At 44.2% G+C, this 20,048-nt stretch overlaps 3 protein-coding genes across 4 annotated transcripts in view; 1 reads left to right on the top strand and 2 right to left on the bottom strand.

The window, feature by feature from the left end:
- Positions 1–1,101, bottom strand: part of dlg4b (discs, large homolog 4b (Drosophila)) — a 29,555-nt gene extending 28,454 nt beyond the window's left edge. For both annotated transcript variants that reach the window (XR_012600151.1, XM_074699008.1), the window contains exon 1: positions 1,007–1,101. Coding sequence is in view for 1 of the 2 variants with exons in the window: in XM_074699008.1 (XP_074555109.1) it covers positions 1,007–1,025 (19 nt within the window). In the remaining variant the exon portion in view is untranslated. The remainder of the gene's footprint in view (positions 1–1,006) is intronic.
- A 1,404-nt stretch (positions 1,102–2,505) lies between these two features.
- On the top strand, positions 2,506–6,106 carry LOC141811106 (7SK snRNA methylphosphate capping enzyme-like). Its single transcript, XM_074699023.1, has 8 exons — positions 2,506–2,974; positions 3,230–3,621; positions 3,705–3,961; positions 4,173–4,458; positions 4,542–5,121; positions 5,203–5,415; positions 5,523–5,631; positions 5,729–6,106. The coding sequence occupies exons 2-8, from the start codon at positions 3,257–3,259 to the stop codon at positions 5,779–5,781; spliced, it is 1,863 nt and encodes a 620-aa protein (XP_074555124.1). The 5' UTR covers positions 2,506–2,974; positions 3,230–3,256; the 3' UTR covers positions 5,782–6,106.
- A 196-nt stretch (positions 6,107–6,302) lies between these two features.
- On the bottom strand, positions 6,303–9,279 carry LOC141811214 (uncharacterized). Its single transcript, XM_074699195.1, has 7 exons — positions 9,082–9,279; positions 8,875–8,937; positions 7,349–7,456; positions 7,032–7,076; positions 6,915–6,944; positions 6,676–6,813; positions 6,303–6,593 (listed from the first exon to the last, which is right to left on the bottom strand). The coding sequence occupies exons 1-7, from the start codon at positions 9,133–9,135 to the stop codon at positions 6,303–6,305; spliced, it is 729 nt and encodes a 242-aa protein (XP_074555296.1). The 5' UTR covers positions 9,136–9,279.
- Positions 9,280–20,048: the final 10,769 nt, after the last annotated feature.

The raw sequence follows: 20,048 nt of genomic DNA, 5'->3' as shown, positions 1-20,048 counted from the left end.
AGCCTGAGGAGTTCCTGGACCCCAACAATCCCAGGTAGGGAAAACATCCTGTCCTGCAATCCAGGCAAAGACAACAGAGCCAGTGAAAGAATCTCTTAGCTGTTGATCTCTGCAGAGGTTTTAAAAAAGGTCAAACATGGTCTGTACTGGATTCCACGGGGTCCAGTTTAACCTGGTTCCTGGTGGTCTGTGTAGTTCACCTTGTCTGTGGTGATCTGTGTGGGTTTAAATGGTCTGTATTGGGCTGTACTGGTCTGTGTAGCTGTGCTGTTTTGAGTTAAACTGGTCTGTACAGGTCTGCTTAGGTTTAAACTGGTGTGTGTGTGTGTGTGTGTGTGTTAAACCTGGTCTGTGCTGGTTTAAACAAGTCCATAGTGGTCTATGGATGTTTGACCTGTGTTTACTGGTCAATTCTTTGTAATGGGCTGAAGTGGTTTTTGATGGTCTGGACAGGACTGCAGTGGTCTGGAGAGTCCTTCGCTGAGGCTTTTCGGTATATCTATTTACATTTACACTCTGAATAAAAATTAAAGCTTTTCTGCTGTCCATAACTCTGTGCTTTTATTTTGTAGTAATTCATAACATGAAGTAAACACATAAACATCAGGAAGAGAAGAGGAGGGGGAGGAAGAGGAGAGGTAACTGTAGTATTTACAGTAGTCGTTGTAGTGCTTCTGTCTCAGAGAGCAGGTCACATGACGTGTGATCCCACTGCCTAACAAACAAACAAACAAACTAAACTACAAACACAACAAAGACTGAAAACACAGCTACTTCCTGTTCAACAGGCTGAGGTCAGAGGTCTGAGGTGACACCTCTCAGAGGAAATAACATAAATATGCTGCTGATGATGATCAGAGGAAACTCACTGAGCAGGAAGAGCAGCAGGACTCACAGAGAGCACAAATTAACACAGCATTACACACACACTCACACACACACACACAGTAATTAACACACACACACACACTGTGTGAAACAGGTTATGACAATAAAAACGTCTCACCTTCTCTTTTCAGCGGCATGTCGTCTCTCTGATCCACATAAATCCTCTTTGGGGATTTTACAAACACACACAGGGCATGCTGGGTAATGAAGTCCTAATCCTGTCTCTCATCAATCCTCTGGCACACAAACGGACACACACCAAGGCCCTGCCCTCTCTAGTGTTCACAGCACAGGACTGGACCGTAACGCTGGTTTGAGTTTGATTAACAGCTCTATTTTGTGTAAACGTAAAACAAACAAACAAACAAACAGATGTTTTGACTGTTAAAGTAGATCTGAACTCTGTAATATCAGCATATTCACAAACTCGTGCATGTCTAACATCATGGACAGCCTGATCACACAAATCAGATCAATCCACAGAAAGGAGATCCGGCATAATGTATGGTGAGTGGGTTGTGATGTGAATGGTGAAAGTGCCCCAACATGTTACCTTTTCTGTGGTCAAACACTGCTGCCATCTAGTGTCCATCTGTCTGTGTCCATCTGTCTGTGTCCATCTGTGTCTGTCACAGTGAGGCGTTGGACAGATAGTTACTTTAAAGAAAAGTTAAAGATTTAAAAAAAACAACTGTCAACTAATCTGCATGTTGGCTGACAGACTTCAGGTAACTATTCATGGTGTTGAAGTCCTAAACAAAAACTCTTGAGGTTCCAGTGTTGTCAGTTTTTACCCTCATGCATAACTACTAAGCATGGTAAAATCTTATTTAACTTGTTTTGTATCAAACATGTTGGTGTCAAATCTGACTCTAATATAAAGAAGTGGTTCAGATCACAGTTCCTCAGCTCCTTTAAACACGTAAAACTCAACATACTAAGTGTTAAATATCACAGTGATGGATCAGTAGCTCAGATCAATGACACTACTGACATAATACAGCAACACACTAACAGCTCAGTCGAAGAAAAACAATCAGGACAGTTAACCTACTTATTGGTTATTGATTACATACGTGTATGCTTCAGCCCTGAGTCTTACCTATCAGGCATACTATTCCCTTGATTTAAACACCTATACGTTTGTTATGCTAACTTGACAGCCTGATATTTTATTATTCTTGGACGTACAAATAAATTGAATGATTTATATAATTTTCACAGCTCGTAGCGGGGAAATAAGAAGCAGGAGAGTGAGTGAGTGCTGCCTGCGAGTATGAATTCAGGGCATACTTACAAAAGGTTCGTGTCTGAGGGGCGAGTTCAGTGTGTCTGGGGGCTCAAACTGACAGAAAAACCAACGTAACGGGCGATAACATGGTTATACACACTCACAGTGTAGACGTTTGTACTAACTGTTGCTATATATGTCCTCAAACACTGCTTTTTCTCAAATGTTGTTCGTTATTTCTAGTCAGGCATTACTGAAGTCGCCTTTCTCCTCGGATATTCTCCCGCCTCCCACTACTACGACCAATCAAACCAGCGCGCAAACATCACAGCCACATGATTGGTTGTAGTACGAAGGGGGCGTGAGATGAGCTCAGCACGTGATTGGTGCGCTCAGTCGTCGCTCACGTGGCCCTACTGCTGGGGTATAAATTCATGGAGTGGGATTTGGACACGACGAGAAGACACGAACAGCTAACAGCTCGACTGAAAGCTGACTCATCCGCCCGCGCGCACACGTTGACACGCGCAGAGTCCTGCAGGGGCTCGTTTCACGCACAATGCGTGTTATTTAGGGATGTTTTGGTAGTTGTTTATACGTAGGGGGTGTGTGTTAGCCACAGGCTAGCTACTTCCTGCATGTTAGCCGGATGTGGCTAGGTGAAGAAGCTAACTGTTTACCAGTGTGTGGTGTAGTTAGTTTGAATTATTCATGTCCGCTGTTCGTGATTGGTGGATAGAGCGCTGGGGGCGGGGTTAGAAAGGAGGGGGTAGGCTACACATACAGGTGTGTTTCTGTGTGAGTAGATAATATTGGAAACATCAGAAAAGAGGAGGTGTGATTTAACAGGAGAAGGTGAGTGATGAATACTGTGACATGATCTGAATGTACACAACCAGTGAGTTTACTCAATATTTGTACATAGGTGGTTTCAAAGAGTGAATACGTGTTTTTATTATACTAAAGTTTTAAAACAAATGAAATATGTTGTAATTTATCTGTGTCTCAAACTTTTTCTAACTTTTCATTTCAGCTTCAGAGTTTTTTTTTTTAATTCATCTTTATTTATATGATGTATGTCTTATTTATGCTCCTCCTCTCTTCCTGTAGATCACTGTGATTAGCTGGCGTGTGAAAATGATCAGAATGTCTCTGGACAATGAGGCCGTCCTCCCCCACGAGGTCAGCCCTGCCTTTCCTGTCACCAGCAGCCTATCAGAGCAGCCACAGCTGGCCAAGACCCGCCCCCTTCATCCTAAAAACGGCCTTCATGCACCTGGTGACGGTCAACCTACAGTCGCCGCCGCCGCTGCTCCCTCTGCTCAGCGACTCGCCAAGAGACGATATTCGATGGGGGTCAACTTGAAAGGGCTGGCTAAGCGCCGACGCCGTGCCAACAGCGAGAGCCAATCAGAACCAGTGCTGCCCACTCACTTCTTGCTGGGTGGGAACATTTTTGATCCGCTGAACTTGAACTCGCTGCTAGATGAAGACATCAGCAGGTGAGCGGACGCTTCGTGTGTTTATCAGAGAATGAAGAAGTTTCAGTGTCTTCACAAAGTTAAACTCTTCTTCTACTCCTCAGGGCAACAAACCTGGAGACACCCAAGTGCTCGCCCCTGCCTTTGAGGGGTGGAGACCCTGTAGAGATTCTTGTGCCCAGAGACATCACAGACCCTTTGAACCTAAAGGGAGGGGACGGGGACGGGAAGGAGGGGGCAGGGGTCCTGTTCTCCCCCCTGAAGACGAGGAAGAGACACAGAAACAGACACCACGGAGGAGGAGGAGGAGGAGATCGAGACGCCATACCTGCCCGACTGTTCCCCACAGCTGGACTGACAGGTGAGACTGGAACACCTTGTAGTGTGCACGCACCTTGTGGAAGGTGGAAGAAACTACAGACGATCTATAATGTCCTGAAAGTATATCTGTGTGTCTTCAACATTGATTACTTAAAATCAAAGCTAAGCTACCAGCAGAGATGCTAACAGAGCTGGACGACCAGTTTCCTCCTGAATCCTACGACAATATTAATATCAACATTTTCCTGCAGTTCCAGCTTTGACCAGTGAGAGCAGCGTTCCACCCTCTCCTCTCCCCTGTGAGCTCAACACAGCCATCACATGTCGAGATGATGTAGCTCCGCCCCCAATCCTCCCAAGAAGACACACCCATCCTCCACCCGGCCAGGCTCAGAAACCCGGTAACCAGGGCAACAACCAGCGGAGACGGCGCCGGACAACCTCGATGAGGTCATCAGACTGTTCAGCAAACACCGTCACCTCTGTGCGGCCATCAAAGTTTCAGACGCCCTTGACGGGCGGAGCTAAAGGCGGCAGGTAAGTCTCACATGTCAACACTGTGAAGATCCTCCGATCTGATTCGTTTCCTGGTCACATGACCTGTGTACTGCCGCCTGCAGGTGTGAAGGACTACAGCCTCAGTCCGCTCAAACACAGCAGAAGAAGAAGGACAAACACCGCTACCAGTATGGCAACCACAGTTGTTACTATGGCTACCAAGGTTTCTATGGTGACAGTTGGGAGGGGAGGGTTGGGGCAAAGGAGGACCCGAGGCTCCGCCTCCTAGAAGCTGATTGGTTCAGAGACAAGACGGTGCTGGACATAGGATGTGGTGCAGGGCATGTGACGCTGGCTGTCGCCCGGAGATTTAACCCCGCCCACATCCTGGGGGTGGAGCTTGACAAGAGCTTGGTCCACGCTGCCAAACAGAACATTCGGCACTTCCTGTCACATGACCTGGTGGTGAAGGAGAGAAGGAAGGAGGAAGACGGGTCCAATGATTCCTCATCGGGAGTGAGAGGGGAGGAGGAGGCAGGTAAAGGTGTGGAGGAGGTGATGTCAGAGTTTCAGCGGGCCCTGTCCCTCCTCCCCCTCCCTCTTTCCTTCAGGGTGAGTCGGGGTCCTCTCTCCGCTCCTCCCCTCCTCCTCCCCCGTCCTAAAAGCTCCTCCAGGTTCCCAGACAACATCACCTTCATCCAGGTGAGTCTCTGTCACCTCTTCTGACATCATCACAGTGACATCACCATCCTGCTGACATCACTGCTCTGACTCCTCCCACAGGGCGACTATGTGTCCGAGCGGGAGGCGTGGCCTGGTCAGGGTCAGTACGATGTCATCATGTGTCTTGGCGTGACTAAGTGGGTGCAGCTGCAGTCAGGGGACGTGGGCGTGGCCAGGCTGTTCAGGAGAGCCTATCAGAGCCTGTCGCTGGGCGGGTTTTTCATCCTGGAGCCTCAGCCGTGGAGCAGCTACAGCCGCAGCAAGAAAGCCTCGGTACGATCAAACTGTGATCAGTGATTGAAACGATAAAGTGTGTAAGAATACACTCTCTCAGTGTGTAGGTGTGTGACTCTGTGCGTGTGTGTGTGTGTCGCCTTCAGGGTCAAACGTTCAGTAACTACAGGACTCTGAGGCTCAGACCTGAACAGTTCACCTGTTACCTGACCGACACTGTGGGCTTCACGTCCTACAGGATGCTCACACACTCAGGTAAGGCTTTGAGCTCTTTAATCCTGTGAAGCCTGATACTGTCTTTAAAGGTGTGTGTAATCCCTGTGTATGTGTGTGTGTGTGTGTGTGTGTCCAGGTAACCAGCGTCCCATCTACCTGTTCCACAAAGGCCCCTCTCAGAGAAAGTGATTCTTCGAGACAGGAAGTGACCTGATCAGTGAAGTCAGGACGTCACACACTGATGGGCGGAGCCTCTTTATACCTAAGACCTATTTGCTGCATCTGATTGGACGACAGGTGTATGAGGCCAAAGCGAGGGATTTTAGAGATTGTCATTTCTTATCCTGGACTCTGATTGGAGCGTGGTGTTTTTTGATATTAAGTGATCAGCTGCTGGATTATTAATCCATGTGCTGATCAGACGTTAACATGTTTAATACAACACGTTTATTTTCACATGTTCTCTTAAAAAAAAAAATGTCTGAAACTGAAAATAAAACGGACTGATCTAACAGGAGAGTTATTTTCAGATATTTAATTTCTTTCCACTCTGTAGTTAAAACATTTAAACAAACATGAGACTTTACAGAAGCATGTGATAACTGACACGTGTGAAACGACAAACACAGGAGGAACAGCACACAGGATGATACATCAGCACTTAAAATCAGATTAATGACCGACAGCTGCCAGCAGGGGGAGTGTCTCCGTCACAGGCTCAGCTCCAGCTCTGCATTGTTTCCGTCGTAACCATGACGATGATGCGTGTGGCCAGGTGAGTCAAAGGTCAGCCCTCTCTCTGTGCTGTCCTCTGACAGGTGAGGAAGCATGTTATCAACCTCCGCCTCTCTAGCTCCGCCCTCCTCCACATCAGCTGCACCCACGTCCGCGTCATCCACAATGGCCACGCCTCCTTCACCTGCAGCCCTGATCAGGCTGGAAGCTCCGCCTCCAGCGTGCTGAGGCCGCGTCAGGAGGGGGTGGAAGGTCAGTGTCAGAGCCTGAGGAAGGGCGAGGAGCATGGTCAGATGGTTACCTATTGTGATGTCAGAGAATGATGTCACCTGACAGGTGCGTCCTCACCCTCTGGCGGCTCTCGGCGCTCCCTGCGCTGTCGTCTCCTGTGCTTCTGTCTCCCTGTCGCTCACCTGCTCTCTGTCCCAGTAACACCAGCTCGTTGACCCACAGGCTGCTGCTGGGAGACCTGAGGAGCTCTGTGCTCTGACACACACACACACACACACACACACACACACACACATAGTCAAAGAGACTGACAGCCTCACACTGATTGGATAAATCAGGTTTGATTGACAGCTCACCTCCTGGGAGGAGTCTACCTGCTCCACAGCCTGCAGGATATGACATCAGAGTCACATTATGACATCACAGGTCGTTAAAGTTTTGTGTGTGTGTGTGTGTGTGTGTGTGTGTGTTACCGTGTTCTCTGGTCTCTGTCGTCTGTCTACCAGCTGCTGAACGTCCTGTGAAATGAACCAATCACAGTCAGAGTAGTTTTTTGTGTAGCTGTTGTGTTGATGACATCACATGTTGTATCATGTGATGTCATCATGTCACAGTTTAATAATCTGATTGATGAGCAGTTTCAGGATTAAACTGCTCTGAGCTGCAGTTCCTGTGATGTCCACTAGATGCTGCTGTGATCCATGTTTTCAGTTTTTGTCAGTCTCAGAGTTTGAGGGGAGGACTCGCTGTGTTTACTCATGTGGGTGATGTGACCGTGGTGACCTCTGACCTCTGAGCTGTGGCTGGACTCAGAAGAGGATGAGGATGAGGATGAGGAGGAAGAAGAGGACGTCTTCTGACGACGACCAGCAGCAGGATTTGCAGAAGGAGGAGGCTGCTGAGATGAGAAGGGTGTGTTAATGTCATCATCGTGTGTGTGTGTGTGTGTGTCTGTGTGTGTGTGTATGTGTTAAACAGACACAGCATTTAAACATCACAGCTACACATCACCCTGAGCGCCTTAATGCTAACATTGATGCTAACAGTGATGCTTAAACATGGGTAACATCAGAGCTAACTTTTATGCGACATCTTATGCCAACACTGATGCTAACACTGATGCTAACAGGGATGGTTATACTAATGTTTACATTAATGCTAACAGTTATGGGAACATTATTGCAAACATTGTTTTTAACCCTAATGCTAACACTGTAACGACACTGATACTAAAACTATTGCTAACCGTTCTTATAGTTTTGGAAAAAATTATGCTAACACTGTTTTTAACATTAAAGCTAACCCTGATGTTTACACAGATGGTAACATTGATAATAAAATTCATGCTAGCTGTGCGGCTAATACTGCTAGTAACATCAATGCTTACACAGATTCTTACACTGGTGCTAACATTGTTGGTACACAAATACTCAAAGTTATGCTAGCAGTGCTCCTAACACTCATGAAAACAGTTGTGTAACACTGATGCTAATCACGATGTTATAAGTATTGCTAACACTGATGCTAACATCCCCTTGTGGTTATACTAACGTTTACATTGATGCTAAAACTTATGGAAACATTAATGCAAACACTGTTTTTAACCCTAAAGCTAACACTGTGATGACACTGATACTAAAACTTATACTAGCACTTTTTGGAAAAAATGATGCTAACACTGATTTTAACATTAAAGCTAATCCTGATGCTTACAGAAATGCTAACCCTGATCCTGACACAAATAGTAACCCTGATTCTAAAACTTATGCTAACAATGTTGATGCTAACATTGTTGGTACACAAATACTCAAAATCAAGCTAGCAGTGTTGCTATTACTTATGGGAAAAGTGGTGCAACACTGGTGTAAACACTGATACCGACACTGATGCTAATCCTGATGTAATTTTTGTTGCTAATACTGGTGCTAACACTAGTGTTTACCCTTATTCTGAAGCTAATGGTAACATTGATTCTAACGCTGATGGTCAGTAGGTCTACAGTAGCAAGCTGTAAACTAGATCCTCTATCTCACAGAAAAAGTTACCATCTTTACAGGTGCCCCCCCCCCCCCCCCCCAAAACCAGGACAGCTGTATTGTGGGCGGGGCCATTTGTCATAGGCTTCTATTGAACTCAAGGTTTAAAGGTGTTGATTTAAGTGCTCGACACAACCTGATACAGAATTTTATGATACTTCTGACCCCGCCCCCACACACCTGTCAGGTAAACAAGACAGCACACCTGTGTAGGTGGAATAATTATACAGTATATGTTAATACTACACATACTCTGAGTACAGCACAGATGGATACTCACTGTCGTTTGGTAAACCTGCTGCTGGAGAAGGGTGGGCTGAACGGTGCCCTGATCACCTGGTAACTGTGAACCATGAACACACACACACACACACACACACACACACACACACACACACACACACACACACACACACACTCACTCAGTCATCAATAGTTTTTCATGTGTATCCAGTAAACTGATCATAAATCAATAACAGGTTCTTACAGGAGCAGCCTGGTTCTGATCCAGAAGGCACAGCGCCAGCACCAACACCCACATCGTGATTTCACCCAGCACACCAATCCAAACTGGTCCAAACTGGTCCAAAGTAGCCCGTCCTGATGGTCTGAGGTTCTGAAGGTTCTGACCCTGATCCGTCTGTTTTATTGTCTCTTCAACAGGAAGTGATGGACCATCGCATCCCGCCCCCCTCCTACTAACTGGCACCCATCAGCATAAACAACATGATTTATAGAGGTGTGTGTGAGTGTGTGTGTGTGTGTGTGTGTGTGTGTGTGTGTGTGTGTGTGTGTGTGTGTGAGTGTGTGTGTGTGTGTCTTTATATATCCTTATCACCTATAAACAACCCGAGCTGTGACGAATGGAAAAACTTCTCTTTTAGGATTTCTTTAAAAAGTAAAAGTATAAATAAATTCCACGCTCTTTTAGTTTTATTTTTTAGTCCGGCCCTATGTGAGTTTTTACAGCTGAGGGTCTTAAGCTCATGTTGAACATTTTAATCTGTTGATTTTGAGAAAGAATGAAACAAACATCCATAAGAACCTGAGTTTTCCAACTTACCGCCAATAATTTTGAGTTTTTGTGAGCTCGTCAAGAGTTGTCGCTGTTTTCTTTGTTAGTTCTTCTACATTTTTTGGTGTTAAACCTTGAATTTGGTACTTTTTACTTCTACGGCACTTTAATGAAACTTGAATTACAGCTGTTAGTGCAGATAGCCAAGACGTGTGTGTGTTTTATTGAGATACCACGCAGAGAGTCTGAACACACCCGGCTGAAATGATGTAAGGGGATTTCTTGCGTGTACTTTCTGGCCCAGTTTAAGCTCTATGTGTTTGTCACGGTGACCAATGTGTGGTAAAAACACAAACAAAACAGCAGTAAACACATTTCACAACACAGATTTTAACACACACACACAGGGATGACATTAGATAACAGAAATATCTTCACTACTTTTTTTAATCTGAAAATGGAACTGGGGATTTTTTCTGAACGCATGTGTGATCCAGAGAAGCTTCAGGGTTTAATTGGATTCATAAGATCAAGAGAGCAACAGTTACCTGTCAGGTGTGAGAAGAAAACTTTATTGTTGGCTTAAGAACAAAATACCAAGCCCCTCCCCCTTAGGACTGACTGTCCAATCACAGCTCATCAGCAATTACTTATATCTATAAAGACGGTTGTTACTAAGCAGAGACCAGGAGAAAATAAATTGCAGTTCCACCAGTGTCCACCAGAGGCTGTCACCAGCAGTGAGTCAGTCTCCATAGAGCCCCATGTTAAAATGTCCAACTTCACACAAAGGTCAACAAACACCTCTTAAGTTTAGCCTCTGGCTGTTAGCACAGCTTCAAACTAAGTTCGACCTCATTTCATAAGTAGCATTAGCATTCTATTTCAAATTGGGACATGTTAGCTTTAGCCTCAGGTTTCTCCATGTTGGCTCAGGATCAGGACTCAGCTGAAGCTCAGGTACTGGGGTAAACAAAGTTTTAAACAAACATTAATCTGATTAAGGTTGGGATATCTATTTAGTCTTCCTCACTGCTGCTCTGCTCTGAATTAGCCGCCTTTGCTTTGCTAACCCTTGTCAGCCTCCAGAAAGGCTGCCCCCTCCCTGAGTTGTAACGCCCCCTGCCTGAGTTGTAACGCCCCCTGCCCGAGTTGTAACGCCCCCTGCCTGAGTTGTAATGCCCCTTGAAGAAGGTGTGGAGTTGACCAGAGTGAACGCGTTGCTCGTATCTGGGTTGTTGTCGTGCCCTAAAGCGCCCCCTGGTGACCAACGACGCAGGCTGGTTGTTATGGGAATAATTGATTGGACCAAGAGAGCCGAAGCGGTACGGCTCCTTCCTACGAGGAGGTGACGCAGTGTTGTGTCCACGGCTGGCCGGCTGGTTTTGACTCAGGCTATTAGCTTCTGTGTTAGCCTGAGTGTAAACATCTGAGCCTCTCTCCTTAGTATTAGCATTAGCATCAGCGCTATCTGTGTAGTACGGAGGATGTGTTATGTACCCAGTGGGAGCGGTCGGTTTCATGTTTAGCGCTAAGTCAGCAGTGTCAGTTTCTCTGCTAGCATCTTCTTCCTCAGCGCTCATATCACTGCCTGTATCTGTGATAGCATCACTGCTAGCTCCTGAGATAACAGTTTCACTAGGAGGACTGGTGGTGTACGTAGGAGCAGCAGGATCTTTATCTGTGCTAACATCAGCGTCAGCATCCTCCATGCTAACTCCAGAGCTGGATGCTATGCTAGCAGAGCCGCGGCCTCCTGTTGTGTTAGCATCTCCAGGGGTCTTTGAGGTTTGGGATTCTTCAGACTCGTCCTGACTGATCCTAGAAGTGGAGCTAAAGTTTGTCTCTAAACCAGGACTTAACTCGAGATCTGGATCAGGAAGGAGCTCTGCGCTCTGGGAGTCGTTTCCTGGTCCATGATCTGGGGGCCCTAATTCAGACCCAGAGTCTGATGCTGGTGTCTGATCCCCGGATTCAGAGCTGTCAGACTCTGTTTGAAGGGAGGCTATGGCGAACAGGACTTCCTCGCTGCTGGAGCTATCCTCCGGACTACCAGCTTTTGAGAGTCCAGGTCCAGGTGAGGTCAAACCCAGAGGACCCTCCTCAGAGCTGTCTGAGGTTAAACCAATGGTTTGCTTTGGTACTTTCAAGACCACGGGGGGCACATCCTGACCTGGACTGACCGGGTTTAAGCTTGAACCTTTATAAGTATCCAGAACCTCTGTACTGTCTGAACCAGGACTTATTAAGTCATAGGTCAAAGTCAATGAGGGATCTGAGCTGCTTTGGAGACCGGGGATGGCTTTGGGACTTCCTTTCCTGTCAGGATCTGGACTAAGACTGCTTGGATGATCTGTATCTGGGCTGACCCTCCTGAAGTGAAGTGTTTCTAGACTCTCAGCGCTCTCCTCAGAGCCCAGACCTAAACCCACCTGACGAACGGTTACAGAATCTGGAGTCGAACCATGTCCCTTGTGGTGGCTAGCAGTCCCTCCAGACCCAGAAAGCAGATCCATCACCTCCTGGATGGACCCAACCCCCCCCCTGAAGTTCAGACCTGAGCTGAGATCCTTGCTGGAGCTCGGGCTGACCCCCTTAGCACCAAACGTCCCCGGCTGCCTACTGTCGCTGCGCTCGTTTCCTGGATCCACAGTGACCCCTGCTGGAGGGGGGTTTGTCTCTGTGTTTTTGTTGAGACTATCAGAGTCCACAGAGAGAGTCCGCCCCTGGTCCCAGGACTTCCTGTTGAAGGTGTTGCTGAACTCATCGAGCACAGGTTGATCGTTCATCATTTCTTCAGACAACGGCCTCTCCGTCTCAGAGACCATCAAACCGTCATCCTGCTCTGAGGCGTGAAGCACCGTGATTGGCTGGATGTGCTGTGACGAGTATTCTTCACTGCTGACATCATCACTGCTGCTGTCGTCAGATCTTTGTTCAAACAAACAAACAAACGAAATTAACATGAAGAAGAAAGATGAGGAGGGGACGTGAGAATCATTCTTACCTTCCTCCTCTGTCCATCGCGCTCCCCTCCTCTTCCTCAGGGAGGATGAAGATGGCAAAGCTCAGCGTGAGGTTTGTTTCTGTGTCCTTGACCTCCATGATTAAACTGGGAGGGGCTTGTTGGGGGGCTCCTCCCACCACAGGGAACACAGCAGGGAGCTGATGACAACAAGAGGTTTGTTTTTCTGTAGATGATGATTTTATTAACTCTCATACACAGATGATAAAATGAAATCTAACAGTGAAATGAGTTTGAAGCAGCAAAATGAGGTAAGAGAAATGGAAAAAATAAGCGATAGAATAAACTCACAATAATATTGCAACAGAAAGGATCACAGCATTTGAATAAGATTAAGGCAAAAATAATTAAATCAAAGAAACAAAATGAGATCAAAGCAAGAAAATGAGGTCAAAGCAGCAAAATTAGGTAAAATCAACAAATGAGGTTAAGGCAATATAATAAGGTTTAAGCAACAAAATTAGGTCAAAGCAATATAATAAGGTCAAAGCGACAAAATGAGGTTAAAGCAACAAAATAAGGTTAGAGGAACAAAATACAATGAGATCAAATCGACAAAATGAGGTTAAAGCATCAAAATAAGGTCAAAGTGACAAAATGAGATTAATGCAACAAAATGAGGGTAAAGCAACAACGAAAGGAACGCAATTTAATTTGGTCAAAGTGACAAAATGAGATCAAAGCAAGAACATAAGGATTAACAAAATGAGGTTAAAGAAACAAAATGAGATAAATGCAATAAAATGAGATCCAAGCAACAAAATAAGTTTAAAGCAACAAAATGAGGTCAAAGTCAAAATGAGGTTAAGGCAATATAATAAAGCTTAAGCAACAAAATTAGGTCGAAGCAATATAATAAGGTTAAAGCTACAAAATGAGGTTAAAGCAATTTAATGAGGTCAAAGTGACAAAATGAGGTTAATGCAGCAAAATCAGGTTAAAACAACAAAATGAGATTAAAGCAACAAAATAAGGTTAGAGGAACAAAATGAGGTCAAAGCAACAAAATGAGATTAAAGCAATATTATGAGGTCAAAGCGACATATTGAGTTTGAAGCAAGAACCTAAGGTTAAGCAACCTAATGAGGTCAAAGCGACAAAATGAGGTCAAAGCAATATAATGAGGTCAAAGCGACCAATTGAGGTTAAAGCAGCAAAATGAGGTTTAAGCAACAAAATGAGGTTAAAGCAACAAAATATGATTAAAGCAACAAAATATGATCAAAGCAACTTAATGAGACCAGAGCAGTAAAATATGATAAAATAATTTTAGTTTAATCAAAGCATAGAATGAGGTCAAAGGAACAAACTGTGATCAAAGCAATAGATTGAGATCTTAGTGTTACCTGTGGATCCTCATCAGAGGAAGAGGCCGACCATGGGTCAGTGTCTGAGCTCAGCTGCAGAGAGGGTGAGAGGTGAACCTGAGGTTAACATTAAATAACATTCAGTTTTTTTCTTCTCTGTGACAAAAATCCGTCTCTGAGGATCTTTTCTGTCATGTGGTCAGAGACTAACGTAACTGGACACACACGGATCCATCAGGCCTGTTTACCTGCTGCATGTCATCTTAGACCTGCACCCCCCATGAATCATGGCAGAAACAGTCAATCACTCTGAAAGGCTGCTGTGGGTTTCAGTGATGTGATTGGCTGCCTGTGGGTCATGTGACACCACCAGCGTGGACAAAAACAGCTGTTTTCTAAATGAACATCTGACGTGAAGACAGGCACTGTAAATCTGCAGCACAGCGGTCAGTGTTACACCACCACCAGTGTGTGTGTGTGTGTGTGTGCGTGTGTGTGTATGCGTGTTGTTTCCGGTCCGTTCTAAATCAACTCTCTAAATGTGAAATGCGCTGTTTATCTGCCAGCCAAAACCACACACTGTAAATACACACCACACATACACACACTTCCTGTGGGTGTTCCCGAACATGTTTGTCAGAGGAACATGATTCACGTTTCGACAGTTTGAGCTCAGAGAGAAGTCCAAAAACACTTCAGGGACAGGAAGTCAAACACTGTGACTCTTTCACAATAAAACAGTCCAAAATGAAAGATTTAGTGAAGATTCAGAGAAAAAGAAACAGGTGAGAAACTGAAACAGGAAGTGATAGTCTAAAGAAAAAACAATCCAATCACTGATAATCTCATTTTATTCTGCAGGTCAGGAAAAAGCACCAGTTTGAGTCAGGTGGTCCAGAAAAACCAGAGACCAGAAAAGCTGAAACATCTCACTGATGAGCCTGTTGTCATTTGTTTTCTTTTCAATGTGCTTCAAACTATCTAAAAACTCTTCACAGGACATTAAACCCAAACCACTAAGACCTAAATCTCAACTCCTCCAATCCAGTCTCATCTCATTCTATCCTGTCTTCTCTCATTTTATTCTGTCCTGTCCTATCTTTGGCTCATAAAGTGCCATCTTATCTCATCTCATCTTAACCTATCATATCTAATCTAATCTTATTCTATCCTGTCTCACCTGATCTCATTTTACTCTATCCTGATTTATCCTGTCTCATCTCATCTCATCTCATCTCATCATCTCATCTCATCATCTCATCTCATCTCATCTCATCTCATCTCATCATCTCATCTCATCTCATCTCATCTCATCTCATCTCATCTCATCTCATCTCATCTCATCTCATCTCATCTAAACCTATCAGATTTAACCTCATCTCATTTCATTCTATCCTGTCCTATCCCTTGTCATCATTTACCATCTTATCTCATCTGATCTGATCTCATTTCATCTCATCTCATCTCAGTTCATCTCGTCTCATCTCACATCAGCTCATCTCGTCTCATCTCATCTAAACCTATCATATCTAATCTCATCTAATTTTTTTCTCCCCTTTCTCATCTGATGTCATTTCATTCCATGCTGTCCTATCCCTTGTCATCATTTACCATATCATCTCAGCAAATCTATTGTATTAAATCTCATTTCATCTCTTATCTCATCTTATCCCCTTGTACCTTTTATTATCCTGTCTTGTTCAGCACCAGCTCACTTTTGTTATATTTCATCTCATCTCATCCTATCTCATTTAAACATGTACTTTCTCTCATATGTCATGAGGCATCTCATACCATCCATCCAAAAATTTGGACTCATTTTATCTCATCCCTTCTTATCTCATTTAATCTTGTCTCATCTCATCTCATCTCACTGTACCTTATTGTATCCCATGCCATCTTATTTCAGGGCCCAACTTGTCTCATCTTATCTCATTGTACTCTATCCAACTTTGTCCTATTGTTTACCATCCTGTCTCATCTCATTCCATCTCATCTCATCTCATTGTATCTTGTCTCATTCCATCTCATTTCATTGTATCTCATCTTGTCTCATTCCATCTCATCTAATATCATTGTAACTTGTCTCATCCCATCTCATCTCATTGTATCTCATCTTGTCTCATCTCATTTAGCAGATGTAGTTCCTGTTTCTTACCGGAGCTGAAGCAAAGACACGGAGCAGCAGGCAGACGATGACACACCGCAGCATCATCTCCAGGAGACTCCAGGTTGGGTCTGAGAGGGTAAACAGGTCCAACCTGAGCCCAGATAAATCATCATACTGGAAGATGTTTTACTTTCTTATGTAAAGCTACCAGGTTAAAATGTTGACAACAAATTACAGCTGACATCTCTTTGACAACAAACTGTTTGAAAAGGAATCTCTGATGGTAAAGTTCGAGAATATAAATCTGTTTATCTACAAAAACAGCCTCGATCATATCAATGATTCTTCAAGTCTGAATGTTTACATCAAAAACAGACACATACAGATGAACTCAGGGTCGATCTCTCTGAACACACAGACCATGTTAGCCTAACTTAACCCAGTCACTCTGACACCTTGTTACCTCACATAAACCAAACCTGATTGGTCCTCACCTGGTGGGCTGGGCCACAGAGACAGGAAGCTGGAGATCGTCAGGGACAGGAGGACTTGACTGATGTGAAGTCAGGAGCAAAAGAACAAAAGTCTGCATGTCTGTGTGTGTGCATGTGTGTGTGTGTGTGTGTGTGTGTATATGTGTGTGTGTGTGTGTGACTCACCTTACAGTATGAGGCTGTGAGGCCACGCCCACCAGGCCTTCTTCAGAGGAAGAAAAAATATTTTAGGAGTTCTGCCCGGCGACAGAAAAATGTTAATTTTGGGGTTTGTGGAGAAATGACAGGCTTCATATGGACGAGTGTGACCACATTACCCACAGACACACACACACACACACACACACACACACACACACACACACACACACACACACACATAGAGTCAGAGGTATATGAGGACATCGTAGCTGACACACACTTAGCTTATCTTATATCACAAACATCAACATGTTACAGAGACAGTGAATAAAAACTCAGGAAGTAAATCAGAGAAAGTTTTATTGTAATAAAAACAGAATCCACTGAGTCGCCCAGTTTACAAAGATTGGAGCCAAAACTGACTCACAACACCTCCACAGCCAAGTTAGGCTCCACACAGCCGTAAATCAACCAAATAAACAAACAACAACAACCCACAGGTGGACTAAGAGTAGAATACTTCAAGGTAAAAATACCAAAAAAGCATTAAAACTTTGAAGGCTCAGTGAGGAGTATCTATGTGGTGTTGACTACAGTGACCCCTGTGGCTGGAACCAGTAGTGTTGTAATACTCTGGCCTTTATGATGAAATGAAATGTGTGTTTTTGAAGCTAACTGGTTTCCAGTAGAGCCAGGAGTTTTTCTCTCTGGCACCTGTACCTGTTGTCAAAGTCTGTATTTTAACCCACAGCTTGTGTTTTTGCCTTTAGACTGTGTTTAAGCCATTAACCTGTGTTTTTGCCTTTAGCCTGTGTTTAAGCCATTAGCCTGTGTTTTTGCTTTTAGCCTGTGTTTTTGCCTTTAGCCTGTATTTAAGCCATTAGCCTGTGTTTTTGCCTTTAGCCTGTGTTTAAGCCATTAGCCTGTGTTTTTGCTTTTAGCCTGTGTTTTTGCTTTTAGCCTGTGTTTTTGCCTTTAGCCTGTGTTTTTGCTTTTAGCCTGTGTTTTTGCCTTTAGCCTGTGTTTTTGCTTTTAGCCTGTGTTTTTGCTTTTAGCCTGTGTTTTTGCCTTTAGCCGTGTTTAAGCCATTAGCCTGTGTTTCTGCTTTTAGCCTGTGTTTTTGCCTTTAGCCGTGTTTAAGCCATTGGCCTGTGTTTCAACCTTTTACCCGTGTTTTAGCCATAAGCACATGTTTTTGCATTGAGCTCAGTTTTTGTTTTTGTTTTTTCTGTAAACTTGTGTTTTTGCATTTAGCCTGTGTTCTGGCTTTTATCCCGTGTTTTTGCCTCTACCCTGTGTTTTTGCCGTTAGCACATTTTTTTGCCTTAAGCCTGAGTCCTTGCCTTTGGCCTGTGATTTTGCCTAAAGCCTGTGTTTTTGCCTTTAGCCTGTGTTTTAGCCATTAGCCTGTGTTTTTTTGCATTTAGCTCAGTTTTGTTTTTGTTTTTGTTTTTGTTTTTTGCTGTAAACTTGTGTTTTTGCCTTAAGCCTGTGTTCTGGCTTTTATCCCATGTTTTTGCCTTTAGCATGTGTTTTTGCTTGTAACCTGTGTTTTGCCTTTATGTTGGCCTCTTCTCTGTGTTTTTGCCTTTAGCCTGTGTTTAAGCCATTAGCACATGATTTTGCCTCTACCCTGTGTTTTAGCATTTAGCCTGAGTTTTAGCTATTAGCACATGTTTTAGCCTTTAGCCCGTGCTCTTTTTCTCTCCCGTTTAACTTCATCCTTTCAGTTAGTGAATTTCAGCCTTTTTTCCTCATTATTTTTCCTTATTACCAAAATTCTCTCTTTTTTCATCACTTCTACTTTTTGTTTCAGGATTATGACTTTGCTGAGCTGTCACAGTTTGTAAGCTAGCTCTGGACTCTTAACGTTTCCTGTGAAAGTATAAAACAATAAAGACACAGAACATAACCGCTGCCGTTGACAGTCCAAGACGCACAACCATCCCTTCCCGACTCTGAGCGTTTGCTGTCTCAGGTTTGATCTCACTCATGGTCTGACTCCTCTCTGTTAGAAAGAAAACAAACTGTCATCGAGATGAAGACACACAAACATTTCCCCTAAAGCGACTGGGCTGGTCTGAAACATCAAGTTTGTTTTTTTTAGATTTATAAAAGAAAACAACTTCAAGCCTCTATGTGACGTTTGGTTGAAGTCCTTTAGTTACTCACCAGTCACACTGAGGAGACATTTGTCCAAACTGGAACCAGAGACTGAGGGGATCTGACACTGATACCAGCCTGAGTCCTCAGTCCTGAGTGAGGACACATGGAGTCTGATCCGCCCCTCTTTGAGGGGGTCCCTGTCCCACTGGACTCGTCCTGAAAACTCTTCACTCTGAGACCCTGAGATCTCGACTCCTTCCTGAAGATCGAGCAGGACTGAGACTTTACTCTCAGTGATCATAGCACAGAAAACAGAGAGTCCTCTCAGAGAGGGGTCAGGTTTAGGTGTGAAGGTCCAGTCCAGGGTGAGGCTCTGCTCCTCCTCTGCCTGATAGGAGCTGTGAGCCACGTGGAGCTCTAACCCTGTAGAGGAGACAGAGAGAGGAGCAGAGAAACAGTCTCAAAGTGGATCTCCTCTTTTCTCTCTGTGGACATAAAGTGAAGGTGGAAACTAACCACAGACACAGCAGCTCAGAGCCAGCAGCAGCAGCAGGAACCTGGAGGACACCATCTGCTCCCTGAGGACACACACAGCAGCTCAGAGGTCAAAGGTCAAAGGTCAAAGGTCAGGCCCACAGTCTGTCTGAATCATGAAAACACAGTGATGAAGAATCCTGCTCTTGACACAGCTGAGTGTGAAGCTGCAGTGAGGACTTTCTGTCACTAGAGGGCGCCCTAAATAATGAAATATTTGGTATTTTGATCAGGACTGACGTTAACTGAAAGATTTGAGTTTAAGTAGAAAAAAAAGTAGAAAATCATGTTAATATGTTGTGTCTTTTACTACATTTTTTGAAAGAGGACATTTTTGTCCTTAGATGTCTTAAAAGGTTGTAAATTTGATCCCAGTGTTTTGTTGACAAGTGAAAAAACTCTGAAAATTGAGTTTAAAGATTTTCAAGAACAAAAAACTTTTTACAAAGAATCATTCCAAATAAAGTAACACAACCAGAATCACTTCACATCATCATGTTCAAACGACAGCACAGACCATAAACAACGAGTGAGTGTGAAAAGACAAAGACATCAGGTGTGGTGTTGTTTTTTTTATAAATGGATATCTAACTGTTAAACAAAGATTCATTAACGTTGTGATTTGAGTTTAATGCAAAAAATATCTGACCCAGATTTTTTTAATCAGACGTGGACGTGAATAAGATGAAGCATCCTGCTCTGCTTCTGATGGGGACATTTTT

This window comes from Halichoeres trimaculatus, unplaced genomic scaffold (assembly GCF_033239565.1).
Source record: "Halichoeres trimaculatus isolate MK-OKI-2021-1 unplaced genomic scaffold, fHalTri1.1 fHalTri1_scaffold_22, whole genome shotgun sequence".
Lineage (NCBI taxonomy): Eukaryota > Metazoa > Chordata > Actinopteri > Labriformes > Labridae > Halichoeres > Halichoeres trimaculatus.
Note: the sequence above shows the minus strand (reverse complement) of the source record. Positions and strands in the feature narration are given on the sequence as shown.